At 39.4% G+C, this 22,756-nt stretch overlaps 1 protein-coding gene and 1 long non-coding RNA gene across 8 annotated transcripts in view; one reads left to right on the plus strand and one right to left on the minus strand.

The window, feature by feature from the left end:
• Positions 1–22,756, minus strand: part of kiaa0753 (KIAA0753 ortholog) — a 26,673-nt gene continuing 3,917 nt past the window's right edge. For 6 of the 7 annotated variants that reach the window (XM_032590481.1, XM_032590482.1, XM_032590480.1 and 3 more), the window contains 12 exons: positions 22,352–22,550; positions 20,363–20,523; positions 20,125–20,246; positions 19,179–19,334; positions 18,490–18,558; positions 15,921–16,008; positions 15,714–15,782; positions 15,013–15,177; positions 13,695–13,776; positions 13,065–13,185; positions 5,347–5,571; positions 1–2,394 (listed from right to left, as the gene is read on the minus strand). In XM_032590481.1, coding sequence (XP_032446372.1) covers positions 2,235–2,394; positions 5,347–5,571; positions 13,065–13,185; positions 13,695–13,776; positions 15,013–15,177; positions 15,714–15,782; positions 15,921–16,008; positions 18,490–18,558; positions 19,179–19,334; positions 20,125–20,246; positions 20,363–20,523; positions 22,352–22,550 — 1,617 coding nt within the window. In that variant the 3' untranslated portion in view covers positions 1–2,234. The remainder of the gene's footprint in view (positions 2,395–5,346; positions 5,572–13,064; positions 13,186–13,694; positions 13,777–15,012; positions 15,178–15,713; positions 15,783–15,920; positions 16,009–18,489; positions 18,559–19,178; positions 19,335–20,124; positions 20,247–20,362; positions 20,524–22,351; positions 22,551–22,756) is intronic. The other variant, XR_004342792.1, reaches the window with a different exon arrangement.
• LOC116737381 (uncharacterized) overlaps positions 18,163–22,756 on the plus strand; it is an 11,515-nt gene continuing 6,921 nt past the window's right edge. The window contains exons 1-2 of the long non-coding RNA XR_004342793.1: positions 18,163–18,172; positions 22,712–22,715. This is a non-coding gene — a long non-coding RNA (uncharacterized LOC116737381). The remainder of the gene's footprint in view (positions 18,173–22,711; positions 22,716–22,756) is intronic.

The following is a 22,756-nucleotide window of genomic DNA, read 5'->3' on the forward strand; positions in this document are numbered from 1 at the left end:
TTCTCTAGTCAGAGGTTTAATTTCAACCGCTGTAACACAGACCGCTACAGAAAAGCTTTCTTGTCCACAGCCATTATTAGCATCTACAACAACTGTTTGAAGAAAATTGTTTATTATGTATTACAACTAGAGGGTTGTGGTTCGATCTAAAATATTGATAATACCAATAAAAAGTCAGTATTTCTTGCACTTTGTTTTAGAAACAAAGTCCCCAGCGCTGTCATGTAAATATATGTCACCAAAGTATTTTGTTGGCACCTATAAACTCTGTCCAAATTCTGTCCTGAGTATTAACAAAATTATTCAAAGAAGTCAGAAGTTTAGTGGTACATCAAACTTGAATAACAAAAAAATATCGGTAGAAGTATCGGCGATACTTCCCCTGTATTTACTTGGGTGTCAGATCGATACAAAAATATGAAGTACCGCACACCTCTAATTACAACAACATTCAATTTTCCTCTGGGATTAATAAAGTTTTCTTGAATTGAACCGAACTGTATAGCCAATTCTTTTGGAGTATGCCTCTACCAGCTTAGTTTATTTAAAAACAAGCTCTAGTGATTATTTTAGTAATTAATTATTCTGATGATTAATCGATTTATCAGGTGAGGAAAAAATTGGGCACGTTCTACACTTAAGCCTTTATTATTCAATAGTAAAAACACATAAAAAGATCAAAATAATTCAATTCCATTTTTAAATTACAAAATAAAAATGTTATTGAATAAGATGCAATAACAAAGCATTCCTTTAGTGTACGTTTCTGTTTTATTAAATCTTAAAATCCAAACTGCATATGTTTTTTGCACAGTTTTGGCTTTATTAGTGCTCCAAGTATGTTGTTTTAATCATCAAATGTTTTTTTTTTTTTCAGTCTTTATACTCCAGTTAACGATTAAGCAAATGCTAAATTAGTTGACGATTATTTCAATAATTGATTCATTACGATTAATCGTTTCAGCCCTAATATAAAGCAAAACTTTATATTAGTTCATCGCCTGATGGAATGCGTTACACCACATTAGCTGCATATTCCGATTTGTCCTCTAGGTTTCTGACCCGTAGCAGTGAAGCACAATTAGCTTCTGTCATCAGAGAACCGGCATTACGTCCCGACGATTCCAGCTGACTGGCCTCCATTTGTCGAAGCTCATGAAGAAGCCTGTGTGGAACAATCAAATCCAGCCAAGATAAAAGACGGAGCTTACTAATTTTGCTGTCTAATATATAAATAATGCTGCAAGCCGGTCCCCACCGTCCAGAGCAACATCTGCATGTGTTCCTCCCCCGTTCCGGATGGATGACTTTCATGTTTCCGTCCAGGGACTCAGGCGTTTTCTAAATGGGCCAATCATGTCTTGTTTTCTTTGATGTCAAAATTGACACTTTTCTCTATAATTACGGTTTGTTCAAGTCGTAATTATCTGTAGTGTACTTTATAATCTACTGGTTGCATTTTGCACAGCTAAAATGCACCATGGGAAGTGGAATTACATCAATTTACAGATATTGATATATATATCTATATATATATATCAATTTCCCTCTGCTGAAACATACTGTCATATTGTAATAAACTTTGATAGAAAGCAAAAAAGAAAAACAGAAAACAAAAAACCTAACTCTGAAGCATTTATTTAGAGAATAAAGCAAAAGGAGAGTCTGAGCGGCCGTGGAAATAAACAGAAGATGCAATTTGGCTTTCAGGCATTTCTAAGTGGAGGCCATATGGAATAATTCATTTCTGTATTCCACCGTGAAAATAGAACGTGTGAGTAATCCTCGGGGAGATTTAAACCAAGTGCAAAGGGAGGGCAGTAATCTTCTAATCCTCTGTAATGTTGTAATGGTCTCTCCAAGCTTATCTACCCTAAACTAACTTTCCCCGAGGAATACTTCCACAGATACAAATGGACCGGAAAGAGCGATGAGACCATTGCTTCCCTGTGTAATTCACTCATTATCTGCAGCAGCTTCTTAAAAAAAAAAAGAGGAAGAAGAACAATCTAAAATCTCAGTAAAGAAAAACGTGATTTCACTGGAAATAATAATTATTATTTTTTTTAAAAACGTCGAAAAAATAAAAACATCCATTTTCAAAATGTACAAAATGCTTTAAAAAAATAAATATTTGTGTCTGAAATTGCAGATTTAATCCAACACGAACACGTAACGCGTTTGTGCGGTACAGTTTTTAAGGAAGCCGGAGCAGACGCAGCGCTGGGGACTCCCTACTGGTTTCTCCCGGCTACAGCCGGACCTGACGCAGGAACTGAGTGGACGGGCCGCAGGAACTCGGAGGTGAACACGGCCTCGGCGTACTCCTCCACCACGTCCTGGAACTCCTTCGCCACGTCCGCCAGCGCCTCCGACAGCAGCTCCGCCGCCACGCTGCAGCAACAGAAACAAGCACGAACGTCAGACCAAGCAGTCGAATACATGTCAATAACGCTATTAGTAATAATAATCGTTTATTACAGAAGTAATGGAGGACATCTGTTACTTCTGGAATTGTTAGCAACCCTTAGAATGTCTCAGAGTTAAGGTAAAGATCTACATCTTAAAGGGAATGCACACAGATTGCTAAGTAATTCTAACTCCGCTAGCTGCTAATAGAAGACACGAAAGAGTTTTAATGTCATATAGGGCTGCACCTAACAACTATTTTCAACATTAATTATTCTCACAATTAATCAATTAATATGATTTTAAAAAATTGGCACATTTTGCAGATTTTTAAATAAACCACGTAAGCCTTTTTTTAATCTATTAGAAACACATTAGAGATGCAAATAAACCAATAATCAAATTCCCTGAATAAGGAATGCTTTTCATAACGGGTGCACAGATTGCAGTTTTTTTGGCCGATCCCTGATTATAGATTTTTAAAACGCTTGACCTGCTGATTGTGATTTTGGCCGATAAGTTTTTTAAAAAGTTTTTTTATGAGATGTCGCTAAATATAGCAAGAAAGTAGCTAACTTGGCCACAGCGTGGTGACTATTGTTAACTGAAAACATGCATATATGACCTGGTGGGCCAATCTGTCAGTCAAACCTCTCTAAAAGGAGAGCAGAAGAAGACAGTGGTTGATTTTTAGATCTTTGCTGAATTGGATAAGATAGGTGGATAAGATTAAACTCATATTAAGTATCGGCCGATCACCAATCTCCCAAAATTAAGGAAATCGGCGGCGATAAATCGGTGCACCCCTAATTTTATTGTCTTAAATGTTCTAACACTCTATTTTGTCCTCCATTCATTCAAATATAAAGAAAGATGGAGTGGCATCAGATTTTAGCAGATGTAGGATTTTTCTTTTGTCTTAGGTAACAGACCATGAGCAATTTTTCCCCACTAGTGCTAGACTCCTGCATTTGTTTTGGTTTACCCAGAATGCCCTGCACTATAGTCGGCTTCCTGCTTTTGGAGCAGTCTTGCATTGGAACCGCGCCAGATTTCACTTCAACCGAACTGAGACCTAAGTTTTTAGGTGACCCAGAGTTTGCTCTTTTTGTACGCATCAGAATTTGACTGCACATTCGCTCTTCCCCACACAAACTGGACTTTAGACACACAAACTCGATTCGATTAAAGCGGACCAAACAGGGCTGGTGTGAAAGCATCCTAATCCTTGGAGAACCCAAAGTCTCATTCATGGTTCCATGATCCAGTCACAGTTGAGTTCAACAAGCTCAACCTTATGCTGAGAATGCACACAGCTTTTGCTCTGTTACTATTGACTACATGTTTTTTTGTTGTTTTTTTTTATTTAATTTTTTGCTCACGTCAAGAACAAAGTACACCAACTGGGCGCAATATATATATGACGCAACTCAGAATCTATTGGGGGATCCTCTGTAGATTTTACACTTATAAAATGCGCTTTCATTGGGTCTAGAAGACGACTCCCGCAGGCCAAAGTTAGAACATTATCTGGGTCAACACACATATAAACATCACAGCAGGGACGGGTGAGACTGCACTCGAGAAGTCCAAAACACCCCCACCAAATCTTTCAGATGTCACAGAATCCAAAAAGTAGAGTGAGAGTAATTGTGTGTTGGTGAAGATTTAAAGGCTAAAAACAAGAACTAATGATTCTCCGCCGCAGATGCAGACCAAGAGAAAAGACTGAACTGTTATGGATTGGACTCACCATGATGAGGCATCACAGTTAATACGCTTTGAGCCGTGCTGAACAAGTCCCTGCGCTTTTACATATTTACCGCACCACTAATCGAGTTGGCCGATATTAATGTAATTTGGGCCTCAAAATGAGGAAGTTCGTCTAAACACTGAGTTATTATCCGCCTCGGGTTTAGCCAAGTGTTGGAAGCGTGGCTTAAAATAACTCCGAGGATGTATGTTTTCTCTGTTCTGGCAGTGCTTAAGATTCTATGTAGCAATCAGTCTGTCAGCAGACAGATTAAATGAGAAGCTCCAGGTGGTGTGGCTGCACACCAGCACAGGGCTGCTCATTACCATCTCGTCACTCAGGAAGGATGCTGCTGCTGCTGCTGCTGCACTGTGTCAGGGTTGAGGGAGGGGGTGTAAAACAAACGTGTGCCAGGTATCGCTCTTAAAAAAAAAAAAAAATTGGATATCCTAACAAAATATTCTTTTTCTAGCTAGTTAGTTCACTGATGTTTGTGCCTCTGCTGTTTTCATTTTGGTTGTGTGGTTTCTCAAACTGAACCATTTTTTAATGTTTTGTACTTTTGGATATTGGAGTTTTATTATTCTTTTTTTCACCTCATCATTTGGGCTAACAAAAGAAAACCTTGCCTTGCCTGTATGCCAGAAGACCTGGGAGTGCGTCTCGTGAGTAGCGGACTAAACACACTTATTTTTGTTGTTGTTTTTGTCTTTTATTGGGCACTTCCTTATATGACACCGGATTATTTACAGCCACGAGCCTGACCCTGTGCGTGTGTGGGTGTGTGGTTTGAGAACATGAAGTGTGCAGTTTTACCTGAAGTGTGTTTGCATGTTAAACTTTACTGTTTTTATTGGACTGCTGTTGTTGTCCACTCATTTATCTCACCGTCTCCCTTGACTTACAAGTTTAGATGAGTATGGGAGTAGTGCTGGCTACTCATATTTACCCATTAATATGTTTTCTATGAATGGAGTGACATGATTTTTGTCGAACTTGCTGGCAACAGCAGAATAGGACATTGGCTTCAAACTAGAGGCTGAAACATGCCCCAATTAATCCTATACACATAGATATGTGGTAAAGTATTGCAGAAATGGCATCGAACTTGTGGATTTAGACAGTTTACAAAGATGAGAGGGTCTCTGCCAACCTGTCGGAAAAAAGTCAGCACTTTTGTTTACCTGTCCGCAGCGGCCCAGGGGTTGAAGCTGTCGATGGCCCCTCGAGACACAGCACCAAGGTAGGCGTTGTAGTCTTCCTTATAATGGCGGATGTTCTTCAGCGTGCTGCCTGGCACCGAGAGAACGGTCCTGCTTCTCTCTGCCCTGTCATTGGGTAAAATTTTGTTTGTGTGTAGGTGTTGGTCCTGGGTTTGGTCCTCCGTTGGGCTGCTCTCAAACAGGAAACTGTGACAGGGGGAGCAGAAGAAGAGGCCCATGAAGTTAGTTGTACCATAACTTATACTAGTGTATAAATTTTGTTTTTGTAATCTAAACAAACACCCATTTACAGACTAAGGGTGCTTTCACATAAGCCCTGTTTGGTCCGCTTCAATCGAACTCTAGTTTGTTTGCCCAGAAAGTCAGGTTTGCTTAGGGAGGTGTGAAAGCGCAATTGAACTCTGGTGCAGTCCACCTAAAAGCTCTAAATCTCGGTTCGGTTGACGTGAAATCTGATGCCATTTCAATGCAAATGTGATTGGAAGCAGGCCAGAGACCGCTCCAAAAGCAGGAAGCGAAGTGTAGTGCAAGGTATTCTGGGTAAATACAATCAAAACCAATGTGTGTGTCAAGCGAGAAATGGCTCCTGGTCTTCTACCAAAGACAAAAGACAAATCCTACAACCGGTAAAATCTGACACCACTCCATATTTGTTTACAGTTTGTGAAGAAGGAAGTCGCGTTCAGTGTCTTCTTCAAATGTTTTTGTGCCGTTTTCTTAAGAAATGTAACAAATGTTGCAACTTTGGTTCCCAATCAAACTGAGTCTACTGGACTAAGAGGTGTGGAAACACTCTAAAATTCTTCCTTTGCCTCATGGAAAGTTGAGCATGATTATGATTATTTTTTAGGAAAGGTATTGCGTGCAGGCCAACTCTCTCGTCTGAACCTCATTTTGGACGAGGATGGCCTCAGCTGGGCATCTCTGAGTCCTGGCCTTATAATCCTCTCAGTTCAGACGAATCAGCCTGCCTCTCGAAACATCCCTCGCTGAGCTATATTTAGTGTTGCAGCAGCTCTCAAGCAAACGACTTCTTTCTATTGTGCTCCCCGGACCTCGGCTGAACTTGCCTCAGTATTGACCGGAGGGGCCACGAGCAACAAAACAGCCATAAATATGAAAGCGGTGGCACAGTCAACTTTGTTTCCTCTCTCAAGCTGGTTGATCTGCAGTCTTGACAGGCATCAGAGGACCGACGGTATAGCCCACCGCCGGCTCACACATTATTTATAAGAGTCAAGGAGGCACCCGAGCTTTTTCTGACATGGTGGCAAATAAATAAGACCGACCAGCGTTTTTACATTTTGGTCTGACTGCAAAAGCAAAAAGGACATTGTGAGCTGAAGGTGAAAGTAAATAGAGGAATGATGACAGAAAGTTGCAGGAATATGATAAACTTTGCCTGGCCATTGCCTTGATACACAATTTTGTTCCAATTTTCATCTCCCTTCGGTGCTCTGTCGGGGCTTTCTACCATTGAGCTTGATGTTTCCGGTAGAATTTCAACAGGGCCAATCAGCACACAGGAGAAGACGTTGGAAATGATGACATTGATTTTCTGCGTTGTTTTGTTTGTAGTCCAGCCTGTAGTTTAGCAATGGCAGCGGTGGAGGTGAACGAAGCCTTTCAGTCTGGTTTGGCCACGCTTCCAAATATTGAATTAACATTAACCATCTCGTTTGCATGGCTGAAAAACCTATCATGATATAAGCATCTCCATCCATCCATCCATTTTCTAACACCCTTGTCCCTAGTGGGGTCAGGACGTGCTGGTGTCTATCTCCATCTAACGTTCCGGGCGAGAGGCGGGGTCACCCTGGACAGGTCGCTAGTCTGTCGCAGGGCAACACAGAGACAGACGGGACACACAACCGTGCACACACACACTCACACCTAGGGAGAATTTAGAGAGACCAATTTACCTGACAGTCATGTTTTTGGACTGAGGGAAGAAGGAGAAAATCTGCTATAAAATACATCTTCCAAACAGGGAAACATTTGAAAGGATTCCAGTATTGCTGAGTGGGGCTCTCATCTCTCTTATTGATTTGTTTGACCTGCTGACGGAGCAGCAGCGAGTCGGTCCATATTATCCAGGTTCTGGATCTGGGCCGCTCACCACGGATACGTACAGTAAATCTTATCTTCCTCTTTGCTCGTGAGTGAAAAGATGAAATCGCATGCTGCACTGTCTCAGTGGTCGCTCAGAAGAATTCACACAAAAGCGACGAGAAAGGCGGCCAGAGCGAGAATACTGTAGATGTTTTGGAAAAGAAAAGTAGTCATGAGGGACTAAGTCGGCGCCGGCAAGAGCTGATGGCGGTGAAAAACAGACGCGCAACGTAAACAGCTGCTGGGTCTCTGTTGTTGTTTCACATCAAAATCTGGAAGCAACAGCACTCTGAGGAGAACAAAACTGTCGCTACACCTGTTAAAAAAAACAAACACTTTACATCAATTTTTCATTTTCAACTCCAATTTATTTTTTAAAACACGTTCAGCATTCATATTTCTCCAACAACCATAAAGCATCAAATCAGGAAAACGCATTCCGAATAGCAGCCTGAGAGCGTCTGTTATCAGACAAGGGAATCGCAAACGCCTCCAGTGATAGGCAAAGCGACAAAAATCTGCAGCTTCGTCTCTGTCACATGAACGTCGTCTCGGAATGAGCACGTGTTTCACAAAGCCCGAGGAAGGGGCTGAATGCTTCTTCTCTCTGGGCTGAAGAATGTGAGCTATAAAACAACAAACACGACGATCTCTTCACACATTGTGCTGCTCCAAATCCCAAAAATTCAACTTCCTGCGACATACAGTCAACAATGGGAGAGGATTAATTTTCGCAACAAAATTGATGCAAAAATAAACGGCTTTTTTATTGTTGTTGTTGCTGTTCGTTTTACCCCAGGAAGTCGGGAAGAGGGGGCAGAGCTCCTCCAATCAGCTGCTGTATATAAAACAGGAAGTGAGACTTTTTATCAATGCTGTCTCTCCATCCTGTCTTAAATGGGTTTTCTCTCTTGAAACTGTGTTCAGACTCAAACGTTTTAATTAAATGGGCTTTTTTTTTGAAGATGTCTGGAAAATCAGTGGCATAAAACCTAAGAAAATGTTCGAGTACAGTCAAAGCTTTCAAAACCTAAAAAGAAAAATGTTGCGTAAAAGGATTAAGGAGACTAACTGCTCTGTCAAAGTAAAACATTATGTACTAATCAGAATTTTCTCGACAGTTTCCGTTCAACGGACTTGCAAAGCCGACAGCAAATTTAGCCCAGTCGGATTTTCCTTAAGAAAATATTGAAAGCAATAGGAATAGCATTCAAAATATATTCCTTTAGCCTTTCTGCCATGGGCAGTTATTAATTATTCATTTTGAGAGCAGAAGTGCAGCCTCACTGCGTGTCTGAGAGTCAGCGGGGTTTCATTCTTTAGCAATTTATAGGAGCGATTTACACACTTCACACAGCAGCAACGCATCACTAAAACAGACGGCTCTGTGTGCATTACCAAAAACATGGAATTTACAACTTTAACTCCGAGAATTTTAAAAGGAAGAAACAGCCATTTGACTATACTCTGTTCAGCTATTGTCTTATCTTCCTCACTCTCTCTTTCTCTCTTTTGTGGCACCTGGAATAAGTTGCTCCATTCAGCTCATAATAAATTACACACTATTTTGATAAATTGTGGAAAAGTGAGCAGATAATGGGAAAAGAGTTTCTGTTCCTCATCCTCATCCGGTTCCTACACGAGAGAAAAAGAAACATTGGGCCTTAAGCACCACTGACCAATCAAACTGAAGTTTACATCGTCTATTGAGGCTCATTATATTTAAACACGTTCAATAAAAGTTTAGCACCTAAAGTTAGATTCTTCAGGGCAGTATCCGACAAAGATAGCTTATGATGGTCGCAATTTCTCTCTACTTGACTCACGCCATTAAACACGAGCAAATGGATTTTTGTTTTTCTTACACAGACGCTTCTGTGCAAAGTCGAGCTGACCTCTGAGAAATAAGATGTCAACATTGCGTCATTTCATATTTTTAGACATTATCATGAACAATGACGCGTTTAACGATGTGACAAGTGATCTTGACATTTTGACAGTGAAATTAAACAAAACTAATTAGTAGTAACTTGAGTTAATCTTCAAGTGATGTTCTCTAAAAGTGACGGCCCACCTCCAGCTAGTGAACAGTAAACACAGCCTGATAAGAGCTCTTATTTCAGTTGGCATTTTACTGTTTGAATGGGGTGGCTATTCATTGTGAGCAATCCATTTCAAGAATTAAAATCAATCAGACGTTTTGTTCGTGTTAATGTGAACCATCACTGCACTGCAATCAGGCTTAAAGATGCAAAATATCAGGCAGTCAAGCTCACAAGCTGTGGGTTTGTTATTCTGTAAAAGGGAACATTTGCAAAAAAAAGCAAATGAATGAAAAATGTTTTCTATGATGGGATGTGTGAGACTGCAGAGATAAAACCAATTATTCACTAGTAAGTAAGAGATTTTGTTTTTTACCACTCCAAAGAAAAAAATATCTGACATTTAGTCTTGTGTTTCTAGACTCCAAAGTGTTCTGGAGCTCCTGGTGACTGATGAAACGGACCAGCGTAACGGACATAATGCGACCTCAATGGAGTGGATGACCAGGCCCAAAAACTGGGAGCACTGATGGACTCAAACCTGAACTTCTACAGACACATAAAGACGATTACAAAGTCAGTCTTCTATCGCCTGAAGAGATGCTGCTCGCGTTCTGACTAAAACCAGAAAGACGGAGTACATCGCCCCAGTTCTAAAGTCCTAAAGAAACCTGAATGATATTATAAACATCAAAGTGGGGAATAAGGATTGGGTGATAATCTGTTCATTAAAAAACAACAACAAAAAACATACACACAAAACCACAATCATAGTTTGTAACTAAAACAAGCATCACCCAATACTCATATTAAGTTAATGATGTTTTAGAAGTACAGCTGACAAGCTATGAGTCTTTAAAGCAGCTGACTCCAGACTGACTACCAGAGCAGATAGCCTGACTAATTGCCAAGTTAACATTAATTTATCTATAAAGAGCGAAATTACAAAAACACTTTTCATACTGTGACTTCTTTGCGTAGACTTTTTACCAACTTGCATAAGAAGCCAAATTCGAGTGTCTTGCCTTTCATTGTTTAGCATTTTACATGTAAGATCATATTGAATTGTGCGTCCTTAAATCTGATCTGACTATTTGATTGTAATGTTTTGTATGAATTTGGTTGATTGTCCAGTTCTCCAGAGCTGGAACTGAGTTGGACTTATTTGTCCTGTACAGAACCTCATCGTGACATTTGATGTAAATTGTCATTATATACAATAACACATTGCACAACAATATGTTAAACAACCAAAAGATGTGGCTGGAGTCATCAATATTTTTCTAGGAATACGTGAAATTCTTGTACTTATCTATAAATAAAAGCAGTCAGCTAATGGTACACACGTAAAAAAAAGATAACATTTTCTTGTAAACAACATGCATCTGTTGTATTTTTTTACTGAAGGTTATCATAGCATGATAGTCTTATTCCAACTCACATCCTAGTTGGTTTACAAATGTTTTTTAAAAAATTGCAATTATTTTAGATTTCCATGCTACCTTTTGGCAATTCATAATTCAGAAAATGTCTTACAGAGTGAAACGTTTAGGTTGGTGGTGGAGACATCTCTACTGTAATAACTTAAACACCAAAATTTAAAGTTCTGCTACAGCTTTGTGAAGATTATCATCAGAAATAAGTTTCACTGTTGGTCCAACATTTCCGTCGCACCGAGATCAAAGAAAACTGTTGATTCTGAGAGTAACTTCTGCACAAAGTCTCATTAAAAAGCAAAACTTATCCTTTTGGAACCAGTCAAAAGAGACAAATTTGTTTGCCATCCCATGTCTGGACGTCGTGCATGTTCAGAGAGGAGCTGGTTCTTTTAAAATGCTGCCTTAAATTGAACAGAGGATGCAGGAGGTGAGTATCTTTAATGCCACAGGGATTCCAAGGAGTTACAGAACAAATGAGCAGAAATCACCATGTTCTTGTGAAGAGGTTGCAAAGCCAGATACCGCTGAAAACAAATTACGCACATCAAGTACTTGACTTTTTCAAGCAGCTGGGGCATGTTTGGCAAAAAAATAAATACATAAATAAAACCCAACAAAGCTATTACTTTATGACTCCTAGAAGAGTAGAAGATGAGTCACTTCCTCGGCGGAGGTAAGAGCAAAGTTTCCGTAGAGAAAACTGAACCTGAGGCAAGGTATAATTTGCAAATGCTCGCGGCTCAAATTTGTCGGAATTAGCCGATTCAAGGGGTCTGTCTTTGTCGACAGTTTTCATCTCACCCTTTCTCTTTTCCCCGTTCCTCCGAGCTTTTTATTAATTAAAGCAGCCGAGCAGCCGGAGCTCTGGGCCGTGCCAGGGACAGGAATAGACTCTGCCCTGGGTACGTCACCCACCAAGTGAGTTTGGGAGAGGAGCGCGGCCTCCCTGTGGAAATGCGACTGAAAAACACTGGCACACGATGTGGAAAACAACCCCACACACCGACTGTGCATCGATAGGAAAACGTTAACCGATTCCCATCCAATCAGAAGTGAATGAGTTCCTGTAAGAGAGATTGCTGCTGCATCCTACAGTCATATACAACCAGAACAATTTTACCACAGACGAGAAAACACTTTCCAAGTAACCGGATCCATTATGTATTTAGATTACTTAGAATCTATGTTCTCTCTTTTTTCTTTTTGACATTTTTTATGTTATTTTATTATTATTATTTATTTTTGCTCCATTATATCAAAGTTTACTGGCAACGGCAATAAAGTGATTCTGATGTCACTTTAATGCAAACAGCTCAACTGCATTGAGTTAGGGCTGAAACAATTAATCGTGATTGATCCGACTGATTGCAATTAATCTAGATTACTCAACTACTGAAATAATCGTTAACTAATTTGTTAATCGATTTATTGCTAACTTGGAGTATACAGATTGTCCAAAAAGAGACCAATTGCTAAAATAACAACAAACTCTGATCAGTAATTAAGCCAGAACTGTACAAAAAATATATGCAATTTATATATATATGTAAATGTATATATAAAACCGTTCTTTGTCTTTAAATATTTCCTACACAGAATTCCTCAAGTGGCATTTTCTGGGGGGAAAAAAATCACCTATTACACATCTTATGTTATCCATTTATTAATCGGTTAATCCAAAGGATTATCTTCAGTTTTTCTTGTATTTTATGCAATAATTTATTTCCCATTTAAAAATAAAAGAGTTAAATTACTTGTTAATTTGCATTTTATTCCCGTGTTTCCAATATTGCATAAAAAACTTAAATGACAAATCTGTAGAATGTGGCAATTTCTTTTTTAGATGATTAATCCCTTAATTGTCAGAATAATTTAGCTATTAATCGATAGCTAAAATAGTAGTTAGTTGCAGCCCTATATTGAATCCAAGAGAAAAAATAATGAAAGCTGAGAAGCACAGCCCCAGCTGAAAACATATGCAGCAAAGTTAAATGGGTCAACCCTTCATACAAGCCTCCAGGTGATACTCTTAGAAAAAGACGAGAGATGAATAAAGTTACAGACGAAGAAAGAAAGCACAACCCACCCTGCCTCTATGGGTTTCTCCAGAATAATATCGGCTGCGGCAGTCTGTTTCAGCGCCGGCCTGGTGAGCCTAATGGGTTGAGGAGAGGCCGGCCTGGAGCCTGGAGCGTGAGGCTGGGATCCTGGGAGGAGCAGAGAGACGGGATGAGGAAAATGTAGAGTGTGACAGAGGGACAGAGGGATGGAGAGGAAAGTCAAGCACACAGTCTGAGTGACAAATATTCCCGTTTCCATGTCAGCACCAGCTCTGTCTCCATCTACAGGAAGAACCTGGGTCGTGACTCTCTCAGCAACAAGGCTACAGTGCTTTGGAAGAAAATTGTTCAGCTCGTTTTTTTACCTTTAGCGAGTTACAACCACAAACTTTAACCTGCTTCACTGGGATTTTACATGTGTGGAATGCATGTCACTCTAAAGATTCTATTTTTTTTTTTGTAGCAAAATTTTTGATACCATCTAACCTTCTCCTTCACTTTCAAAAATATTCACTTTTTTTGTTGGTCTGTCTCATGAAATCCTGCTAAACTAAATAGAAGATTGTGTTCTTAATGTGATGAAGATATATCTGTTATTCCCCATACAGATAAATATGAATGGAGTACTTTTGTTGGGTCTCTTTTGTTCTTATTACCTGTTGTTTTTGAGCGGTCCCAGTAAAGAGGGTCTGAATAGGCGATGGACGCGAACCGTCTCCTCACTACTTCTTCTTCTCTCTGACCAAACACATAAAAAAAGAAGCTTTAAACGCTAAATTTTAAGGGTTTTACGTTCATGCCAGAAACTCTCTAAGTCAGGGGTGCCCAAAGTCGGCCCTCGAGGGCCGACATCCTGCGCGTTTTAGTTCTCTCCCTGGTGGTACCAACAACCTTTTCAGCATGTCAATGTTCTTCTTAGGCCTTCAAACAAGCCATCATTGGAACCAGGTGCTTTAAACCAGGGAGAGAACTAAAATATCCAGGATGCCGGACCTCCAGGACCCACTTTGGGCTCTAAGTAACCAAAAATAATCAGTAATTGCAGTTTGAATGTCATTACAATTACACTTCATTTTTCTTAGCCTTAAAGCTGCAATATGTAACTTTATAAAAAAATATATCTTTTTTTAACATATTTAGTCAAATATTCACTAAGTCGGGACAGTATAACGTAAGACAGCCAATCAAGATCCTCAGCCTCCTCCCTGTGGTCCCACTGCCATTCCCGATCACAAACAACCAATCAGAGACAGGAGAAGGGTCTTGGCGCTGTCAGTCATGCCTGATTATACGCTGCTCAAAGTACAAATGGCAAAAAAGCAACTTATGATTACAGGACAACTGTTTATCCGCCGTCATTGGTGGCTATGCTAACTAGCCTGAGAAGTCACGACGGGCTCAAATGTAGGGAACTAGCTGTAGCCTAGCATGGAGCAAGGGGGAAGGCGTGAGAAGTGCGTACACTGGGTTGATTGACAGCGATAAGCCCCTGCTTCTGGCTCTGATTGGTTGTTTCTGACCAAGTGTTGGAGTAGGACCACAAGGAGGATGAAGAGCTCCATTTTTTCACATATTATTTTGTCAGGACATAGTAATATTTTTAACAAATATGGAGAAAAAAACAAACATATTTTTATAAAAGTTACATAATGCAGCTTTAAGGGGAAATATCAATAATTAAGTACCAAATGAACCATAAATAAAGGTTAATACAAATTTCACTTGAAGTGTTTAAAAAATAACAGTCGAATCCTAGATCCGTTTCCCCCCCCCCCCCACATTACCCAGAAAATCAAAGCCTAATATGCTGATAGCCGGCCTCTAGATGGCAAATCAGTAAGCAGCAACTGTCCCCAACTGTCACAACAGCTCACTATAAATAACAAGCCGATTACAGGTAACCTTTGAGGTTGCACCGTGACCTTTAAATGGTTCCCTCAGCTCCCCCCCCCGCCCCGGCAGCGCAACTCTCACCTGTATTTCCTCCATCCGAAGCAGCATGCTCTCCAGGGTAGAGGCCTGCAGCCCACGCCAGGTCATGTCCCCCATGCCCGTGTTTACGGCCCACGCATTGGGAGCGGTGTCCTTTAGCAGATCTTCTTCCTGATGCTCAACGAGTCGCACGTGATCGCCTGCTGCCTACAAACGACAATTTACGGCAAGGTGACAAAAAGCTGGCAAAATGTCATCATGAGTTCCTGTCGTTTTGGATGCGATACTGACTGGTAACTAAAAAAGAATGTTCAGAAGGTCTGTCACGATAACAAATTTTGCTGGATGATAAATTGTCCTTGAAGTTACATCGCAATAAACAATAATACTGTGGTTCTGAGACCATTTTCATGGCATAGTAACGCAAGAACACATCCTCAAAGATCAATAAACTTTATATTCAAGTGAACATTTAACACTGGAACTGGAAAACATCTTAAATATTCAAATTAAATAAACAATGCAACAGAAATAGCAAATAAAATGAATTCTTAAGTCTCTGTAAACAAAATTGTTCTTAAAAGAAAAAGGAGGCTAGTTGAGACGAAAGCAGCAGACTAAAGATTTTTGTCATCAAGTTTTTTGTAGAAAGAGAGAAAAATAGGAATTGAGCTCGTTTTAATTTATCATGTGATTGATTGATTTATTGCGGCAGACCTAATATTCAGTTCTGTGTAACATACCAGCTCATCAGCATGCTCAGGGAGCTGTATCCTCCTAGATCTGTCAGGCTTGTTCTTTACCACACCTTCCTGCCAAAAAACACGAAACAAACAGGATCACTATATACTCTGCAGGATAAGAAGGTGAATGTCTTTAGAAAATGTACACGCAACAGAATGACTGGAAATGTTTGACACCACAGAGGTAATGGATAAAATCCTCCCCACCTGTGTTTCACCAGAGAGCCGATGGCTGCCCTCTCTGGCGCCTTGCTCAGCTTCCTCACTCCACTGATTCTGGAAAACGACTTCAGACCTGTGAACCAAAACATGCCTACGTCACAAGCTGCTCTGCAGTGGATGAATTACATTCCCTTTAATCAATAAGACGAGGCATATTCTCCAGAAAACGACAAAAAAATGGCATCAAGAAACTAGGTCGACCTTGGATTCTAAGTAGAAAATTTGTTAGTTTCTTTTCAGAAATACTTGTTCATTTCCCACAGTGGTCTTGTTGTAAGTTAGAATGCCCTAAAGGAATCAAACAACAGTGTTTTGAATGGCTACCGATGTACATATGAAGACGAGGAATAACGGTCAGTTGTAACTCAGATGGTGAAGGAACTTAAAAGGGATCTGGGAGCTCAAGTTCGAATTTTAGATTCGTATCTTTGTGTGCAAAGACACATATTATACTCCAAAGGGTTAGCACTATCTGTTAAATGCTAATATAGGTTGCTGAAAACAGCTTGGAGGTTTCACCAACTCAAATTTAAGACTTTTTAAGAGCATTACGATAAGAATTTAAGACTTAAATCTCCACAGAAACGTACAAACGTCTTCCAGCCATCTGGCGATAAATTTTCACTTATAGACTCAAAAAAAAAAAAGCTAGCGAGGTAGCTAGCTATCGGTAGCCTCAAATGTCTCGAGTTGCTGAACGCAATGAATATGTTTGAGTGCGACACAAACGTTTACCTAACAGAAAAGTCACAAGAGAAAAAAAAATCGAATAAGATTAAATAGTTCTGTTCTAACATTAAATATTTCTGTCAATACAAAATTTAAGATCCCAGAATAACATATTAATGGCCAACTTGCTTTTTAAAATGAATTTAAGACTTTTTAAGGCCTTAATTTTAGCTACATGAATTTAAGACATTTTAAATATGCATGGGCACCTTTTGCGACAATGCCTCCAGTCCTAATATAAACATTTAGTCTTTCTTTACTACAGAAAGGCTGCTTATCACCAATTTAATTATCCAACACAGAGCAGTAACTAAGAGCTTGTAGAACAAAAATGAATCATTTACTATGTGAAGCACATTACATGTTTAGGACTAAATAAACAACGAAAAAAAGAGTTTTTAAAGAGAAATTGTATTTGCCTGAAAAAATGGTGATCGGACATCGGCGGCAAAATGAAACATTTGCACGCAGCAGGTTTTTAAAACACAAAACCAGCAGCTTTAACTGTTGAGTTGAGTTTAAGTGATATCAACGTTTCCTTCTATGAAATCACAAATTTAGCTGTGACGAAAAAGAAAATTCACTGCGATGGCAATTAACGCTGTTTGGACAAAGCGCTGACTGCAACTTGTCCTTGGCTCTTGTCAAACTCCCAAGTGACTAATTAGAAATTCTTTATTGGTCAACGAGGCTAAAAACTCTGCTTTCCCTCGTTTTCCCTTGTACTTACCACATCGACAGCTTGCTTTAATTTCTAGTCTTTTGTCTGGGGGATAGTTTCGCCGCCGGCATAACTCTCGTTGTAGCCGCACATATGATTGCGATGATTAGCTGTTTGAGTTGCTCTGGCTGATTGCTGCATGGATTCCTGCCACGGACTGGCACCGGCACAGAGATTTAGCAGCAGGATTGTTCCCGAGTGACGTGAGATAATTATTTTTTCTTAATTAATACAATGGTGAATGTTTACAAGAGATAAAAAAACAAAAAAACACATTGTATTACTTTAATTATTGCGTTTACGTATTATATTTGCAATTAGCGTCAAGTGATTATCCTCTCAGACCTTAACCTGTTTTGTTATGCGTGTTAAATTCGAACGTTCTGGTTTGAAACGCTGCAGATGATTAGAGCTGAATAATTCACACAGAGATACAAAAGTATTCACCCTGCATTAACTTTCTCATATTTCAGTCAATATATATATATATATATATATTCACATATAGTGAACATATTTAACATCACAGCCAAGTAATGTCAAATATCTTGAGTTTAATCTGGATTTTATGCGATACAACACAAAGGAGTGTGTAATTGTGAAAATTACACAACTTTTTTTTTGTTTTAGAAATAAAATTCTACACAGTGTGTAAATTCCAAAGTAAAATTTCTTTTAAAGTCATATTTTAATATACGCAGCATTTTTATGACGACTGAAGGTAACATAGTTACTTGCTATGTGCTCTATATGCCTGGAAAATACACAATACTGCCCCTTTAAAACTGTGACTCACACTTTTCATCCACTCTGACTGAATTTGAACTTCACTGCAGAATCGTAGGGACAGCGGTTTCAGTCTGGATGTCCAAAGACGGTACAGACACACCCAAAAATATTTTGATGCAACTGCAGCAGCAGGTGACTCTACAGTACAAAGTATTAATGCTGAATTTTATCTGTGAAACTTTTTTTGAAAACCATGTTTCATTTTTCTTCTACTTCACAATTATGATGCCCTTTGTGTTCATCTGTTAAACGAATAACACACCATGGTGGCTGTAACACAACGTCATGAATAATTTGTGCGTATCAGTGGCATACCTTAATCTCTGAATGAGTGGCGCCTCTTCCTCACTGAGCTGCGTAGTCATCTTCTCTTGATAAGACGTCCTGTAAAAAAGTAGCCGGCAATTTTTACATGACGCCAAACAGAAGTTTGATTAAGCCTTTCACATGAATAACTTATAATCCCCATCCTTGAGACCAGCCTGCTAGCTACTGATTAATAGGAATCCACCACTGTAGTAATTAACAGTTGATTAAAAGAGCGCATATGTGCAATACTCTATCAATGCGACGCTTATAAGCACCGGAAACGCACCAATCACTAATCACTCAAAAAGAGGAATGGCCTCAATTGTATCTAAATTAATTCATAGATAAAAAAAAATAATAACTTTGAATCACAATCGGGAGTGTTGCCTGTGGCTTTGCAGCAAGTGGGGTCTGGCATGAAGGTTAGAAATGACTCGGTGAATACCGAGTGAGGGGCTCATTAAAATTCATTTCCACTCCATTTCATCCACTTGGCATTTTTCTCTTCTTGCAGGGTCAGATCTTTTACTGAATGAAGCTGAGATGAGCAGAAATCGTTTTTCTTTTTTTTTAAAATTTTAATCACATAACAACTAATCTGGGAAATGGCACTGATTCACTCTGAAGCAAATTGCAAAGTGGAAGATGTTAAAAAATAAATAAATAAATTAAAAAATAAATGAGGTGGTTCTCGCCTCGTTGCTTCTTTCGGAGCGGCTCGCTGCATGGCGCCACTCACTCTTCGCTCGGCTTCTGACTGACGTCCCGCCTGCTGCTCATCCGGAGGGCTCGGCGGAGGCTTCACCGGGGAGAAGAGGCAGCGGGGCTCAGGCCTCCACCTCTGAGGCGCTCTGTTGGGACGTCAGCACGGGATTAAAAGGCACACAAGCAGAGACGGATGTAAACAAGAGCAATAATCCCGCCAGACAATCAGATGAAGCAATCCCGGAAAGGTTTTGATTTATTTTCACTTGATTTCATAGTGTGATGTCGGGCTGAAACGATTAATGGAGTTAATCGTGATTAATCTTGATTAATCGATCACTGAAATAATCGTGTAATTTAGTAACCGATTAACTGTTCATTTCAGTATACAGACTCAAAAAAAGAAAAACAAACTCCGAACAGTGATTAAACCACAACTGTACAAAAAAATCTATACTTAAAATAAACACTTCTTTGTCTGTTTCTACTAGTTTTAGTTTTACCTTGTTCAAATTCTCGGGGGGGGGGGGGGGGGGGGGGGGGGGGGGGGGGGGGGGGGGAAATCCTATTAAGCATCTTTTGCTATCCAATTATTATTAAACAGTTAATCCAAAAATATTATCATCAAATTTTCTTGCAATTTAGCCAAGAATGTTTTTTCTTTTCTCATTTAAAAAAAAAGGAAATTGTTTGTTTTTGTCACCTTTTATGTATGCATTTTAATTTTTTTTTTTTTTTAAGTTTTGCCTACTTATGGAGAGATAGAAAAGTATTCTATAGGAAAATAGGCCTTTTGTCATTTTTACAACTACAAATTATTACTTTTTTTGTTGTTGTTTTTTTCTGATACCTGTTACCTTAAAATCAAACATGTTATCAATTTAGCACAGTTGCAGTCCTTTTCTTTTTTTAAAAATCGTTTTCATGAAGATTTACTGCTGTTGAGGAGGAGAACGGGGCGACGTCGGCATCCAGGGAACAGACTTCTCCCGCTGAGGAAGCTGACTGACTCGGAGCTGCGAGGAAACTGTCGGCTGCCGGAAACCTGCGTCTCTAATCTGGTCGGGATGAGACGCATTTTCAATAAATCAATCAATATTGACCGTGACATATTTTTTTTACAAATGCAGATGTTTTGAATGTAAATAACTGGCCCAATAAATACGTCAAGCACCTTCATTACGTCAGCTTTTCTCCCCGGGTGCCGCCTGCTCTGGTGGTTCGTGTTTGGCTGAGGAAGTCTCTGCAGCTCCCTCTGCTGGCCGACGTTGTGCACACCGGCCACCAGGGGCTGGTGGGAGGCCGGTTTCAGCTTTTGTAACACAGCTTTCCGCCCTGCGGGGAACAAATGGAAGACAGAAACTTTGATTTGTTCACATCTGAACAGAAACAACAGAAGCAGAAATCAGCAGAGTTTGTATATTTCCCCCCCCCCCTCCACATTAAAATTCAAGAACTTTTCAAGCATTTTCGAGGTAAGTTTTCAAACTTTTCCAGCGTCACACGTTGGAGATAAAAACAATTCAGTTCACTATTAAATCATGTCATTTATTACAGTCATTAATAATGTCCCGTGATGGTATTTTACATTCTACAGCAGGGAAAAGGCACATTAAAACAGCAAAATTTTATGTTTTGCCATGTCTCTCTCTCACACACACAATAACAATAAAAGTGGCAATAAGAATTATTTATTGCATCATTTTTAGGTAAGTGTTTGACTATGAATGTGTGTCACAGCGAAAAGAGCCCCACAAGCACAAACACAGATGTTTAAAAACATTCCCGTTTGTTATATGCTTCTTTAAGACATCAGTCACAGAAAGAAGTGTGTGATTTGTCTCGCTGAACTGCACATGGTAACTGTACTTGAAAATGAATTGATGTTTCCACTGAACAAACAGTGGAGGAGATAATAAAAGTATCAATCCTGGAAATAAAGTCAGCGTTGGGGGGTTTTACGTGTCAATAATTGGAATTTATTGTGATAAAAACAAATCAATGTTCTTATCGTAATAAGAAATGTATCATGATAAATGATAAATAGGATAAATGCTCACCCCTACATGAGCCCTCTACACCCGACTGGTTCGAGAACAAAACACTGATTTAACAAAAATAAAAAATAAAAATCTGCAAATTTTAATAATATTAATTTTATTAACATTAAAAATATACCAAAAAAAAATCTCAAACAAAATGTTCTCACTACGTTTTCTGGCATTTAGAAAATAAACAAAATTGGGGTCATTTGTTCCTGACCTAAAATGTGAAAAGCATCGTTTGATTTAACTTCACACAGGAAGAAAAAATAAATAAATAAATAAAAAATAAAAATTAAAAAAAAAATTTTTATTGGATGCATGAAAATATGTGGTTTCAACGGTAATTAACGCTCTCCAAATAAAGGTTTTTAATCAAACATTAGATTACTCTCTATTGCGCATCTGTGCAGTTTGAATATCAAGCACTTTCCAAACATTGGAAACACCTAAACGGAACTAAAGGATTTCAAGCACCTGTATAAACTCTGAATTAAAGAACGGGCTAAGATTTAAACGGAAAATTGTTTGAAACCGTAACAAACAAGAGTTTGCTCTCAACATTTCGGCGACTGCATTACGGCAAAATGTATTAATGGATTCAACGCAATCCTCCTCGACTGCAGGAGTTGCAGATAAAGCTCATTGTGGGCGTTCATGTCATCTCTTGCAGAGGATCGTTTTCAGCTCAATAAAAGCCAGCGGGAGTTAACTGCTCATAAAGCTGAGCAGCAGGGGGGAGCAAAGGCCACCGCTTTGCACTTCAGTTGCTGTTTTCTATCTCTAAATCGAGGCTCCACGTCAATTTTCAGCCTGGGTGCAGCCATTTAACCGCAGAGGGAGGCCAAACACTATCACACACCAAAAAAACAAACCAAAAAAAAGCTGTATGGTGACTTCCACAAACTGAGGGGGGACAACAGGTGCTTCATATCAGAGTGACTCTAAGAGCAAAAAAGTAAATAAAAAAAGCTCAGAAACGATGATAAGAAACCTAAAATACATGTAGCAGATGTAGAAAATAACACGGTTTGATTTGAATCTGTAGTGACTCGCTGAGCATAAATATAAATCCTGAAATGCACTGAGGTGAAAGAAAAAAAAAAAAAAAACATGTTTACCACCACGAACAAATCCTCTGGGATTTGCAGGTCTGTGAAGGCCCGGAGCAGCTAGCATGCTGAGACTGTGGGGCCCGGTGGCGGGGGACGCGCTGCGATGAGGAGACGCATGGCGATGAGGAGACCTCCTGCGTGGAGGACGGGTCTGGGCCTGCAGCTTCTCCAGCGTCTCATGTTTGCTGAGGGCTGAGTCTAAAATCTGTAGGGAGTCGGGCAGAGAGGCTTAGGTGCCGGATTAAAGAACCGAAAAACAAAATAACCAACCCTCGTACTATATCATCACCTTCCTAAAAAACGGCTTATATCATTTTTTTAGCCTTTTTTTTTTTTTTGCCTAAATTATTTTTTGCAAAGAGAGAGGTTGGTTTTTATTTTTCTGGCCAAAATTACTTTTGGCAAAAAAAA

This window comes from Xiphophorus hellerii, chromosome 18, assembly GCF_003331165.1.
Source record: "Xiphophorus hellerii strain 12219 chromosome 18, Xiphophorus_hellerii-4.1, whole genome shotgun sequence".
NCBI lineage: Eukaryota > Metazoa > Chordata > Actinopteri > Cyprinodontiformes > Poeciliidae > Xiphophorus > Xiphophorus hellerii.